This window comes from Lissotriton vulgaris, chromosome 7, assembly GCF_964263255.1.
Source record: "Lissotriton vulgaris chromosome 7, aLisVul1.2, whole genome shotgun sequence".
Taxonomy (NCBI): domain Eukaryota; kingdom Metazoa; phylum Chordata; class Amphibia; order Caudata; family Salamandridae; genus Lissotriton; species Lissotriton vulgaris.
In genome coordinates this window covers 1,760,595,762-1,760,611,107 of record NC_141695.1, presented here as the reverse complement: position 1 = coordinate 1,760,611,107, position 15,346 = coordinate 1,760,595,762, and the positions used below count along the sequence as shown (strand labels likewise).

Below are 15,346 nucleotides of genomic sequence, written 5' to 3'. Positions count from 1 at the left end.
AGTTGCAGCACAAAGACTACACAGAGCAGGACCACACTGGATAATCAGGCAACATGAGAATAGGAATACTAAGATGACACCAATGACCATCAGAACCTTCCATCCCCACGCTGATATCAGAGTCCAAAACCACTCCATGAAGGACCAGTTTCCCTTGTCTACATGTATGGAGTCTGAAATCTTGTGTAACTTAGAGATCGCCTCATAGACTGTTGGAGCATTATTAGGAATAAAGACACAGCAACTTGATTGGATCATTCTGCATACCCCACCTCGATCTGCAAGTATAACATCTAGAACCATACGGTTCTGCAACGTCATGAGTCTATCCGCCTGAAGCTCAGCTGTCAGATTGCTAAGGGCACCAGCAGTTTCGGTGATAGTAGATTCAACTACCCGTGTTAGCTGACGTATGTTTCTACTATTGGCCATAGGCCCCCAGAACGGAAGGAAGCCTTTGAAGAAGTCTCCAGCTTCCTGACCAGCGGTATCTTCCTTGCTGAAGACACCTCTCGCTACTCTTGTTCTGTGGTAATCAGATGAAGCAGTGTATGTCGGAGGCAATAATCGAGCAATATAACATGATCCTGAAAAGTCGGCAGGCAACCATGTATAAGCTCTGTCTCGACAAATGAAGTAGGTACCCCTAGCAGTAAGAAAGGCAGGGGAAGAGTTAGCCGGAAACACATAAGTCTCTACGCACTCACTCCTCCCTAGCTGAGCTCTCGGATTTCTCCCATTACCTTGCAAACAGACCTGACCTCGGTGAGGTACGACCCAGATTGGAGTTGAGCTTTTACGCTTGCTTTCTCCTAAACTAAGGCGATACTCTGAAGTATTCCAACTTAAATATACTTGCAATTCGTCTCTAGGGTAAGATGGAGTATTATTGACGTCCTTGACCATGTCAATAATTCCCTGGACTAAAGCTTTGTTGGCAGAGTTATATTTAGTGGAACGCGGTGGACGTGGTGGATAGGTTTCTAGGGCATAAGCAAAGATGGTTTGGAAGGCCTGAAATGATCCATTATAGCTGTAAGGTAAAACCAGATAAGGAATACCTTTATCCATAGTGTGGGGTATCAAGCCACACACCCAGCAGTCTGTAGTGTTAACTACTAGTTGGTGTTGGTGCAAGAGCTGTACAAAAGTGTTGTTAATGAATTCTGAGCGTCGGGCTTGCTCATGTTCAGGAAACGAATGAAAAGAGTGTATAGAAGAAACAGTAGAAATAACAGGATCAAGGGGAGGTACTGTAGTAACTGGCACAAAAACCAAATTTATACCAAAGACGATTCCACCCACCAATGTTGCTAAAACAATCAAAAATGTAATGGCACATTGCATCAAAATGCATTTGCTATGAAGAATTCTATTGAGTCTGTTTCTGCGAACATAAATCACATTTTCTCGTTGCAGCGCAGGAAGCTCCATCTTCTACAATCCGCTCGCGACCACTGATGATGTGTACGTAGATGAAAATGCCTCTATCAGCCCTGGGAGTTCCCAGAACCAACAGAAAGGTCGACCTTGTGTCAGACCCCTGCAAATTCAAACTAGGCACACAGCCACGACCCTACGGCTACCCAGACGGCAAGGCAATTTTAAAAACAATAAACAATAGCAAACTTCCTGGCTGAAGGCAAAAGTTCAATATATATATATCAAAATCACAATATGCAGTTGCCTGCTTTATTAGTCCAATTTACGGCTTCTCAGGTTGTATTTCTGCTTTGCTGGTACTGTCTGATCGGAAAATAGTGTTTCACTAGCAGCTGTTGCAGAGTTTAAGTTCGCAGATAGCAAGGTTTCTTCTGATGCTGGAGACAAATGTTCAGTGTTCAAAGGAGTCTTTTCGGGAGGAGAGTCAGGTTTTGAAGTGTCAGTAATCAATTCGGCATCGCTGAAAGAGATGAACTTCGGTGTGCTTTCAGATTCGGAGGCACCAATTCCCTTTTTCACCCAGTCGTCGTAAGGGAGCGGCAAAGGTACACGCTTAACGTGGGAGGCGTGTATCCAGTGCTTACGGCCAGCTACTCGAACTGCTGTCCTCGTGGCCAGTAAGATCTGGAAAGGCCCCACAAATCTTGGCTGAAGGTTCTTCGTCCTCGCGAAGTTCTTGATGACAACCAGGTCTCCTGGTTTCAGCTGATGCCCTGGACTCTCCGGAGGTTTTGGCAAAGCATCGAAGACCTGTTGATGAATAAGACTCAATTTAGCAGTCAAGTCATAAAGGTAGTCTATCAACATAGGATATTCAATGGAGCAAAATTGTTTAGGCCTTGGCACACCCCAGATATTTGCCGGGCGACCAAAAACTATCTCATATGGACTAAGCCCTATTCTAGAATGTACTGTTGCTCTCGTTGATAACAAGGCCAAGGGAAGTGCGTCTGGCCAGGCTAGACCTGTGGATGCTTGTATTTTAGCTATTTTCAGCTTGAGGGTGCCATTGTAACCCTCCACTAAACCAGCAGACTGGGGATGGTTTGCACTGTGAAATTTCTGTTTCAATCCTAGGCCGGCACACACACTCTGCATAACTTTCCCTATAAACTCACTTCCGTTATCTGACCATACAATCCGTGGCATTCCATACCTAGGGAAAAATTCCTTGAGAAGAATTTTGGCAGTAGATAGGGCAGTGTTGTCCTTTAGTGGGTATGCTTCTATCCACCTGGAAAAAGCACAAACTACCACCAGGACGTACTTCAAATTATTGCAGCGCTCCATGTGAATGAAATCTAACTGAATTACTTCAAAGGGACAGGAAGGAGGAGCGAAATGACCAGCTGGAGTTGGAGTTCCCTTGCCAGGATTATGCATCAAACACACCATACAATTGTTCACCACTCTCTCTGCACATTTACTGATTCCTTCATTCTTCCAAACCGGAGCCAACATCTTACATATCCCTTTAGAACTTATATGCGCTACTCCATGCGCCATCGTCACTACTGCAAGCACATACGCATCGGGCAACATCCAACGCTGCTGTTCTGTCAAATCAATCCAACATCCATTCGAGTCCAACTTGCCCGTACTTTCTCTCCATACACGTTTCTCTTCCTCAGTCGCTTCTCTCTGAATCTCTTTCACACTTTCCATAGTATCCTCACACATTCCAGATTCAGCAATCCATCTTGCAGACGTAGCAACATACATTCTGCTCATCGTGTCTCTAGCTGTCTGTTTAGCAATTTCGTCAGCAAAAGCATTCCCACGACCAACATCATCCATGATTGCTTTATGAGCACTGCACTTCACAATCGCAACTTCAATTGGCAAGGTTAGAGATTCCAACAAGTCATTAACTAGCTGACCATGTTGGATTTTAGTCCCGTGGGACGTAATGAAACCTCTTTCTCTCCACAATCGGCCAAAACTATGGGCCACGCCAAATGCGTACTGACTATCTGTAAACACATTCACTCTCTTTCCCTCAGCTAAAACACACGCTCTTGTTAGAGCTATTAATTCTGCAGCTTGGGCAGAATTCTGACTCACTCTTGCAGTCTCCACAATCGTTTTCAAAGTCGTTACTGCGTAAGCAGCAGTCACATCACCATTCTCCAATTTAAAACATGACCCGTCCACATACAGCGTACCATCCGGATCGGGTAACGGAGTATCTTTCAAATCGATGCGCCCTTTTGTCTCTTCCTCCGTTTTGAAACAGCAGTCATGTGGCTCGGAATCACTCGACTCTTGATCAGTCGGCAACAGTGTTGCTGGATTCAATACATTACATCTTTTGATCTGAATATGACTCGCTAGTAATGTCAGCTCGTAACCAGATAATCTTGCACTAGTAAGGTGTTGAGTCTTTGTTCGGTTCATGAGTGTATCCACTGCATGAGGAACCATGACCACTAGCATGTTGTTCATCACCAAACCAGCAGATTGTCGAATGGAAGCCGCAGCTGCCGCTGTAGCTCTCAAACAACTAGGTAACGCTCTGGCTACCGGATCTAATGTTGATCAAAAATACGCACAAGGGCGTTGTTTATCACCAAACTTCTGTGTCAGAACACTCAACGCGCAACCTTTTCTCTCGTGAACGTAGAGCGTGAATGGCTTACTGTAATCAGGTGTACCCAATACAGGAGCTGAACACAATGCTTTTCGCAATTCAGAAAAACTCTCTTGACATTCATCAGACCATGGCACCGGACTCGGAACATTTTTCCCAGTCAAAGCTACCAACGGTTTTGCTAAAAGAGAAAAATTTGGAATCCACTGCCTACAGTAAGAGGTAATACCTAGGAAGGCACGTACTTCTCTCTGTGTGCGTGGAACACTCATCTGTATAATTGCTTTTATTCTTTCTGGGGTCAACTTCCTTCCCTCCTTTGACAAGAGATGACCTAGGTAGGTCACTTCTTGGCAGCAGTATTGCATTTTGGAAGGTGACACCTTGTGATTCAATTTAGACAAATGATGCAATAACGAGATCGTAGCTGCTTTGCAAGTTTCCTTATCATCGGCAGCCACTAAAAGATCGTCTACATACTGTACTAGGGCAGAACCTGGAGGAAGGACAAAGGAATCTAACTGGCTTTTTAATGCTTGACTGTAAATAGATGGACTCTCACAATAGCCTTGTGGAGCTCGTTTAAATCTGAAACTGCGACCTCCTAGACAGAAGCCGAAAATATCTCTACTTTCTTCAGCTATTGGAATGCTGAAAAAGGCATTCTTTAAATCAATAACTGAGAACCATGTGGCTGTGACAGGAATCAATGTTAACAAGGCAGTAATGTCTGGCACTACAGGAAACTGCGGGACTACAATCTTATTAACTTCTCTAAGGTCTATGACAAACCTATAAACTGGAGGTTTTGTAGGATCAGTTCGTTTCAAAATCGGCAGTACAGGACTGTTACAGACATTTCCTCTAGTTTCTTCAACCACACCCTTTTTAATCAAATCTTGCACAATCAATAAAAGTGCACGCTCTCCTTCACTAGAGATTTTATATTGGGGAATTCTTGGAAATTTTACATTCGCTTTCAAAGTCACCACGTACGGTGGAATTCCTAGGAGACCTACATCATTAGGACCAGTCGCCCAAAGAGAATCAGGGAGAGAACGTAGCTCTGGCGGGAGTGCGTCCATTGACAAATACATCGGAGAGGTGATTCTTTTACCTAATGTAAGCTGTACTCCTTCCGGAGAACAGTACAATGTCGCATATAGTCGTTTTAACAAATCTAAGCCAAGCAGATTTTCATTACAACCTGTCGTCAAAATCAGGGGTGCTTTTAAGTGACACGGTCCAACAGAAATAGACAAAGGACCAGATATCGGGTTGTAAACAGGGGCGCCTGAAAAACCTACGGAAACATTTGTTGAGCCAGAAAAAGGTGCGCCAGGGAGTTTCGCATGAATGATAGAACTTTTTGCGGCACCAGTATCCAACAGAAACGGTTCGACTACACCTGATGTTGCTACTGCGACATAAGGCCCACTCTGATCCACTGGAACTGATACTACTCCCTCTCTTTGTCCATGGCTGTCCTAGTACCCATTTTGTTGATAACCCTCATCTACTTCATTATAGTCCTCGACAAGATATTGTTGAGATCTATTCTGCTGAGTAGATTGTCCATTTCGTTGATCAAAGTGATTGGAGGGACGATCATTCGTTTGTGGAGGCATAGCACCTCGTCCTCGACCTCTAGAATTCTGCACAAAACCACCACGACCTCTCTGAGCTGCTGCTGCATTATTTTGCGCTAAGATCGGACATTCATTTTTGTAGTGACCCTCTTTCTTACAATACGCACACTGATTCCACTGATATTGAGGTCTTGATGAACTATAATCTGTCTTTTGGTACGAACCTTGCTGCACATTAGTCTGATTCGTGCGAGGCGGATACGCCTGCTGCAAAAGAACTTTAGTTTTTAAATCTTTCGTTTTCTTTTCTGATTTCTCCTTTTCCTCTTTATCCCTATTTTCGTAGTACTGTGCAGTCGCAAGTATTTGCGCTGTCGTAGATACAGCCCACGCACTTTCTGAATCCTTTAATTTATTGCATAATTCAGGTAACAAATTATGCACAAATTTATTGACAAACAATCTTTGTCCTCCTTCTGTACTCATGTCCTGACCACTATGATCTACAAAAGTCTCTTCAAACCTCGTGAAGAAGTCGGAGACACTTTCGTCTTTCTTCTGCCTGCATGCTGACAACTTGTCCCAATTTACACGCAATGCTGGCATCAGAGTCTTCATTAGATCAATTATTCTACCTGGAAGATTAGCAATTAGGGGTTCTGGTTTCGCACCACCCACTTGCTGACCATCTGCTGCAGTGATAGCTGCCCAATCACCACCTAAAGCAGCCTGATGATCCTCTCTACGAATTTTAGCCCACACTGGTTGTGGAACTACATTACCAAACAACATATCGATGTCTGCTAAGTTCATTATACAAGCCTCAACTGTCTGCGTTAATTCCTTGTAATATCCCGCTGGATTCTTACGCGGATCTGGCAAGGCCTGTTTCACCGCTAGCACTTCTGCTCGCTTCCATGGAATGTGTATCCACACTCGTTGGAACTGCGCTGGAGCAGCTGCAATACCCGCATTATCATCACGTTGTATTGCTTCGCGCCAGATTGGAGGAACCTCCCTCATCGGATATTGGCGACTCAGCTTCGTTTTACCTTTTTCTAAATCTCTTGGTGAACGAAGAGATGGATCATTCCTAAAACTTAAAATAAGTTCCATCGCTTCTTTTATATTTTCACCCACTATCATTCCAGCAGCGAACTCTCTCTGAACTTTAATTAAATCTTCCAAATCTGATTCGACATTGTCTTCTTCTATCTCCTCACGTAACAACGAGCACATCTCATCAAAGACGTACCGTTGCGTTGGTTCCCCCCACTGCATAAATGTGTCTAACACATCTCTCGTACTATACCTTCTACTCTTCGAAATCCATCTGAGAGCCGTGGAATCTAAAATTCCCCGTTCCTCAGTACTTGGTAGCTGACTACGTCTCTGAACAGAGGCAGGAGTAGGAGTCTTAATTAGAGTCTTATAAATAGGAGACAGCATATTAGTAACAGAATCAGTGATTCTTCGTCGAACAGAAACTGGAGTTAGTACACTCGCAGACGTAGAGAATGCAGTAGAGGTAGGAACAGATAACGGAGCAGTAGGAGTATCGAGGAAAATAGTTTGTGGAACAGTAGGCACAGATGTAGGTATAGGAGCTGGCAATGCAGGAAAAGGAGGAGCTGTAGGTACATTCACATTCATCACAGGAGGTATAGGAGCTTGATTCTGAGGGACAGGAGCAGGAACACCAGGTTGTCCAGCAACCAGCAATTGAACATTCGGAACAAGTGGTGCCGTAGCACCTTGTGCATACGGTGGAGGTGACCGTAACAGATAAGACAACAGAGGATCGTTTTCAGAATCCTCCAGTATCTTAGCCATTTTCGATGGCAAGGCAGGATAGCACTTGTCAATCGCTAAGTTATGTTCTCTGATGGCTACATCTATGGCCTTCTCACACTCGTTAGCCTGCAACTGTTTAGTCGCTTGCTCTAGAGTTAACTCTTCTTGTTCTTTCTGTTCTTTCTTCAATCTTTTCATTTCTCTCTGTTTAGATTCTTTTCGCCAGTAACGGAAAGAATCAAACATTGCCGGCCGGGCTTTCTTCTTAAACAATTTCGCTTCTAAGTTGTCGAGAATCTCTGGTTCAAAACTACCATGCAGTGGCCAACTAAGGACACCATCCTTCTTACAGTAACGGACCCATACCTCATTATAAGATATAGGACCCACACCAAATTTACAATATAAATCATATAGGGGAGTCCCAATCGGAGGAACCAGACAAGAATCCTCCAATCGTGAGTCACTGTTGCAACTAAAACAAGACAACATACAGTTTTTCCGACTTACCATTTTCAGTCCGGAACACAAAACAAACAAAACACGGAACAAATATGTGCACTCGAACCAAGAACTTAGGCCTACCAAAACGAACTGATGTATCGATACCCAAACTAAACCAAATAGATTATCGTAACTAGAACAACTAGTGATAATCCTACGAAACCAAACCAAACCAAGAACCGATCAAGGATTTTAACAACCCTCACAAAAGTAACCAGCTAGCTATCACTAAATACTTAACTGAGTCACTGAAGACGTCACCAAGGAGAAACCCGTCACGTTTCGCTGTACTAAGGACTGCACCTCGGGTCCAAGACAGGGCGACGGTCAAGGCAACGGCCCACTGCAGCCGTCCTGAACGGGAACCCTCGTGGAAGAGAACTTCGGGCCACTTTTGCGATATGCCGGGATCGATGAAGTGGGGCGCCTCCCTCAGGAATCTTCACACGAAGCTTCTCGAACTCTTCAGGCTTTTGGACCGGTACCGAATGACGTCGCCCCACGTTGGGCGCCAATTGGAGTTCTGGACTTTTTGGTTCCGTCCAGAGGTGTCAGGGAACAACACCCAAAGACCCCGGAGTTCCACCTGCCTTGGTGCACAAATGAACAGAAACACGGGCTTCTCGATGGTGGCGTCAAAGACCAAAGGTTTATTACTGCAGGGACACAGAAGTCACAGAAACCACACATGGGCAGATTCTAGGAGCCTGTTCAATTTGTACAAAGAGGGCTGCTCCTTATATACTGTTTTTTACGCTAGGGGCAAATTCTTTACATGTAATACATTCCCAAAAACCTTTGTGTCTAAAACAATAAATACAGGAACCGTCGATAATATCTGAGGCCAAACATTGCTAACGAGGGGTTCCCACTAGTTCATCACAATCCCTTGTCAATATTGCATTCAGGACCCGGACCGCCTCATCGTAAAGTTCGTTACCTCCCCCTAATAAAGGCCCAGAAGGAAAGGAGCAGAGCCAGGTGCAGAAGATAGAAAAGCAGGATAAGGGATGTTTGTGGGTTGTAAATGGGCAAGGCTACCAGCTTCGGCCGCCTAATCATGATCAGGACAATGGACACGAAGACCAGTTTGGCAGGACTGGCCTCGGGCAGAGGAGGTAGCCTTTGTCGAGTCATGCAGCTACAGCGTGATCTGGTTTAAGGTGCACGTGTCATGAAAGAGGTGAATCTCCGGCTAAGGCTACGTGTCCTTAATCGAAATGAAGTGATCAGAGGCTATTGCATATGTGAGGGCAAGAAACACAAAATGGCGGCCATGATCTAAGATGGATGCCATGGGTAGATCAGAAATATGTTTATAAAAGGAGTGCTCTTGCTCGTAGCGTAGCGAAAACACCAGGATATACTAAATGGATCATTTGCGGTTCGCTGATACCAATATTATGTATTTCCGACAAACTTGAAAACACGGGTTCAAATCGTCACGGAACCTCAAGGCGAGTTTTGGCACACCCTAATTCACTGAGTTCCTAAGTCTCTGTGCACAGTTCTGTGTTTGCGCAGAATCCCTGTTACAGTGGAGATGAAATACAGAGGTGGAGGTCAAACTCAGCTCTGTCTGGATTACAATCACTGGGTGAATACACATGGAAAATGGGCTATCCAGCAATCAGCTTTTTAAAGTTCTGTGATTCTGAACATTGTTTGTTTGTAATGTGTTATCAATGTGATTTGTTTAAAAGGACCCCTGAGATTTCTCATGCTTAGTTATAAACTAAAAGTAAAAATCTCTAGGCCCCATCAGCAAGAAGGGAATTACAAGTGGCTTTATTGGATTTCCTGCCCCAAAGGAGCACTACATTTTGGAAAAACAAGCAGGAAAGAGCGAAGTATTTTCACACCCTGTGTGACATTCCTCATCCAAGACCAAAACTTCTAATGGGCCAATAAAGTTGCAAAATGACTGCCCATTAAAGGTAATACTACAGCCTTAAATGGGACAGAATTTCCCCATGGAGGCCAGATCCCACAGATATCTTTAACTCCTGTGGTTCGCTCATTATCAGCTGGATCAAGAGGGAGCAATAAAAAATGAGGAGTTACCAAGGAATTAAGAGGCCATTTGTAATGAGGGTCGAGGTCTTCTATTACCACGCTGTGGTTTCCAGCCTACTTTTAATGTTCCAAGATGTGTTGAAGTAGCAGTGTATGCTGTTAACTTGATGACACAGCATCTATCTTTAGATCCTTTTTTTAAAGTCTAAAGCTTAATCAGATAAAATTAAGATTTGAAGTTGCTACAACATTTATACTCTACGAAAAAAAGCAGGTTTCCTGGTCATACTTACAGCTAACGGTGAGAGTGTATTGGCTGCTGCTGGAAATACCGACAGCTTTGGATGCCCTGCAGCTGAAGCTGGTTCCTGAGTCAGTCCTGGTGCAGGGTGAAAGAGTGAGGGTCTTGCTGTTATTAGTGATAGTAATCCTTCCTCCAGAAGTAATCAATTTGTTATCATGGTTCCACTGATAGGTGATGTCTGTGCCCGATGCATTGCAGACCAGAACCAGTGATCCATTCTCTACCGTGTTCTGAGTCACAGCTTGAATAACAGGGATAGGAACCCTTTCTGTAGAGAAGAAAAGGGTGCAAATATCAATTTCTCAGATGCATTTCTCCATACAGGATCTCTCCGTCCTGCCACAATATTCCACCAACCTTTTTCCAACTCCAGAGTATCTCTTTGTTCAAACAACTTCTACTAAGTTTTGCACTCACCATTTGCATTCATTTGTATACAAATCTCTCTTCTTTACAACATAAATTAAATCACCTCTTAAAATTCAAGTCACCAGGTGCAGTTGGACAATTATCTCAGAGGACCTCTCACAGCTTCAATAAATGACAATGTACAGTGTTGTAAATGGCTTGATTTGTTTATTTTGAGGAAAAGTAAAATAAAACAAAACAATTATCGAAGAAGGATCAAAGGCACAGACAGTAGAATTTTACTAAAATAAATTCCAATATACACTCTGTCTCCTCGTCACCACTGCCATAGCATCCTCGTACAATACCAGCCTCAATCGATTGTCCAACAGAAACAAAGCAATGTGAAGGAGGTGGCACACTGCATTAATCCCCAGGGAGATATCCCATAATCAACCAGGTCATGCAAGACTAACCAATGTGAGAGGTTATGGCAATACATGTATATAGAGTAACAAATTCCCAGAGGGGCCCAAATGCTGTAAGAAGAGTGGGGCCAGAGAAAGGGGAATATAAGCAGCAAGAATCAGATAACCAAGAGGCGAAGAAAATTATCTGAAAAGGGGAGATTTATGATTATGCCTGTACTTTGAAGGACAGCTGATTGATTTAAGAGTGAGGGGCGGATCATTCCAGAGTTTGGCTTCCAGATAGGAGTGGCCTTCAATTCAGGGGCTGACTAAATGATGATCAGCAGTCTCTCGGCAGAGGCAGACCAAAGAGCAGGGGCGTAACACATGCCCCTACAGCCCCTGAGGCATAAGGGGCCCGAACCCACCAGCAGCCCCCCAATTATGCAGCCCCCAAGGGGACTACCCAAGGCCAATGTATGGATATCTGTAAGGTATCAGAGACTCAGGATGGAGCCCTTCATCACATTCTGCAGCTGTGGCCCTTCATTTTACATTACGCCACTGCCAGAGCGGGTGAAAGAGAAGGTGTGGAGTGAACGTATGTCTCACCTAGCCTTGACCTGCAATGCTGATAACGTTGGGACCATATAAGAGCTTTGAAGCTTGTAGGCTTCTTAATTTAAATCCAATTAAGTGCTTTGAGTTTGCAGAAGCCGGAGAGATATGACCGATTTCTAAGATGAGTTTAGGCCGAGTTCTAAATAACCTGAAATAGTCTGGAATCAATAAATAGACAGGATTTCAGCAATCAAGTTTGGAGATGAATAATCCATGATTCATAGTTTTATGGGAGGTAAGTAGAAGGAGCAAACATATGTGCTCAGCATTTTCGAGATACCGGATTAATTTGTTTCCCAAAAGTAAGTTGGTTATTAATGGTGAAGCCTAGGTCTTTGACCAATACCAAAAGAGGAGGGAGGCAAGACTAACCTTAACAGCCACCCAGAAGCGGTCCAAGCATGAGATTTGTTGCAGAAATTGAGAATCTCCATTTTGTCACTGTTGAACTTGAGACATATTCTGCATCCAACTGGCAAGTGATTCGAAGATGGTTAGAAAATGGTTGTGGTCCTCTAGAATAGAGATCAGAATTTGAGTATTATCCACATAGGACAAGAAGTTGAAACCAAAGAAGTGGACAAGCACGTCTGAAGGAGATGGATAGAGGTTGAAAAGGGTGGACTTAACAAGGACCCCTGTGGGACTCCTGATTGATTCAAGCTGAAGGACTCTGAAAGGACTCTTGTGACCATGCTTCCTGTGCTATTGTTATATTTCATATCGGTACCCTGATATAGGTACAGGGAACATCGTACACTTTCCCTACATCATCTCCCCGTCATTTCATATGAGAGTTATAGGGACATAACTCCAAATAAGGACAGACTGCCTTGTATGGACATAACGGCTTATAACCTTTTCACCTGGGTATACTCCCCAGGATGTACACTTCACATCTACCATCGACGCACAAGGTTTAATCCCCGATGTCATCCTCATACTGAACAATGGAAAACACATGTACATAGACTGTATATATAAAGCACCTCTTGCTATCAGAAAGCTGGAGGGAACCGAGACTTCATGGCTGACACACTGACCAGAGACGCTGCAGCTCCGGCATGCCATCGCTCCAGCTGACAGTGGTCTGCCGATCCCTTGCGGGATATCCAGCTCAAGTCCAGGACGAAGTCCCACACTCTCACTATTCAGGTATGGGGGTTTAACTAAATCCTAATGGGATTCTTGGCTCTTAGACTTAGGCTCTTAGACTTAGGTTTTTAGGCTTAGGCTCTTTCGCACCTACCCACATGCTAGGTACACTTAGGTACATCTAGACAGGCATCTTAGGAGGACACACTTTATTTTTATAAATGCATTTCATATTCATGTATGTGTTCATGACTATTGTAAAAATGTAGAACAATACAATTCCTTTTTATTCAAATTCAAAAGTCTTTATTTCGATTTAGAAATCACAAAAGACAACATTATAAAAAAACAATTGACAGCTTTAAAACCAATGGGGTAACTTATCATGTAGCAAATTTCATAGTACAAAATAACATCAGGGCGATATATCAAATTGTCATCCATCGGACTACTAATTAAAAAAATAAGTTAAGCACATTAAACAACATTTGACATACTTTTTGACATTAATTTAATACACATTAAATTTCATATTTTTTTTATAACATGATGAAAAATTCAGAAGGTTATGAACAGTGTATATCTATATATGATATTAGGGTAGCATGATCATAGTGTATTTTTTTTTCCTTTTTTTTTTAAATAGTACACAAATAATCATTGTAAACATGATTTACGAGCTCGGATTATCCACATCCAGTGCAGAAACTTCGCAACAGCTATAACCACAGGCTGGGAGCTATTAGTTTTTAAAATCCTTAGAGACTCACAACCTGTTTTAAGGCCTAACTGCAGGCAAATAGGTTTTAGCCATGCTTGCCTTGGAACTTTATATTCAGGCCAGATATATAGGATATGACCAATACTTTCCCGTTGAGTGGGCAAAAAGGACAACTGGGGTTATATCCTCCACTCCATTTGGCAGTAAAAGAGTTGATAGGTAAAGTTCCCACCCTAAACTGGTGGTATCTCTTCCTGTCCTCAGGAGCGGTAATACAATCCCAATACCCCTCTAGACAATTGGAAAGGGGCGACCATTCGGTCCCCCCGAACGTATGGTGGAGTACCCCGATCCCCCCGGGAAGCCATCTTGGGCGGGAGGCGAGTCTCGGCTGGTATGCCCGAAGCGGCGTAGCCGGGGCGCGCCTTTTCCCGCCCTGGAGTGGGTTGTCCTAGACACCGACGCGGCCGGCCACGCCCTCGGAGGCAGGCGGGGGCGGGTTTACGCCCGCCCGAAGACGGATAAAAGGAGCAACAAGCCAAGAAAGCATCCTCTTGTTCCTGTGCTCTGAAGCTGCACCTCCCCGCTGCACGTGAGCTCGAGACGGAACGAAGAGCCAATTTTGAGCGTTGTAATCTTTCCTTTTGTTTTACAGATATCTTCGTTTGAGAATGCCAGGCAAGAAGGTCGGAAAGCGGGTCAGTACCGATCAGATGCTCCGCATGCTCATAAAGGAGGTAGCCGATTTGAAGAAGCAGATGGCGGCTAAGAACGGGGAGGGAGGACCGAAGCGAGTCATCGGACCAGCTTTGCCAGGAGTAGTCCCTGGTGGGAGAGGCAAGAGGTCCAAAAGGGGGGCACTTGGGGGGGAAACCCCGGTTCCCGATACCCCACTTGAGGAGCCAACCCTGGTTCCGAAGGAAGGGCATCCGATCCCCGTGGTTGTCACCCCCGTGGACGGGGAAGATATGCCTCCCGAGTTAGCGGCACAATTAGCGGCGTGGTTGGGAAAAGATAGTGAGGGCACCACGGCTGAAGACGCCCGGGCAGTAATGAGACAACTGCGGGAATCTAGAGAGGCTGCGAAGGCACCATCTTCTGTTACCCCGCCAGTTCCGGCGGCGGAAAATGCAGCAGGCCCAAGTTCGGCAGCAAATGCAGCATCTGGTTCAGGTAAGCGGCCATTGCCGATCGCGGGGGAGGGGTCGGTACCTTCACGAAGGGAGAGGGTGGCTCAGCATGTTCTACTGGAAATTAAGGAGAAGATTTGGGCGAATAAGTATGTGAACATATTTTCTTTGCTTACCGACCATTATGAGATGGAGCATGTTAAGAGCCAAAAGGAGCTCATGCATCCGAGTGTTTGGCGCGCAAAAATGGCCGCGTTTAAGGTTGACGAAAACATAGGTACTTGGGGCAGAGCGTGGGGCATTTTTACCTCCATCGTGGGCGAGCGCAGGCCCGAGTTGCTGACCGAGTTGCCTATTTATCAGTCACGTATCATGGAGTATTCCGTGTCGTACGGGGGCAATCAGTGGTTCTGTTATGACAACATTTTTAGAAAAGCTAAGGAGCACGACCCAGATCTAACATGGGATTGTTTCGACTCCGTTTCATGGCAAAAAATGGAGAGTTCAGGAATGTTAAAAGTGCCATTGTCAGGGAGTAACGGGGGTGAATCTTCCCGCCAATCCTCTGGGACACCCTTTCGGACGGGTGCAGGTAGCGAGCACCACTCGAAGTCAAGTGGCAACGCAGGTAAAAGGGGGATTTGTTGGAATTTTAACAGGGGAAAATGTACGAGGCCCCAGGGGTCATGCAAGTTCAGACATGAATGTGGGGGGTGTGGGCAGCCATCCCATCCTGAGTCCATGTGCAGAGCCAAAACGGGTGATAACGGTGGTAGGGGAA

General features: G+C 44.6%; 1 protein-coding gene across 1 annotated transcript in view; it reads right to left on the bottom strand.

Annotated features, from left to right (window-relative positions):
• The window catches only part of LOC147706605 (cell adhesion molecule CEACAM6-like), a 186,823-nt gene that overhangs the window by 63,218 nt on the left and 108,259 nt on the right, over positions 1–15,346 (bottom strand). The window contains exon 3 of the mRNA XM_086929637.1: positions 10,230–10,508. Coding sequence (XP_086785763.1) covers positions 10,230–10,508 — 279 coding nt within the window. The remainder of the gene's footprint in view (positions 1–10,229; positions 10,509–15,346) is intronic.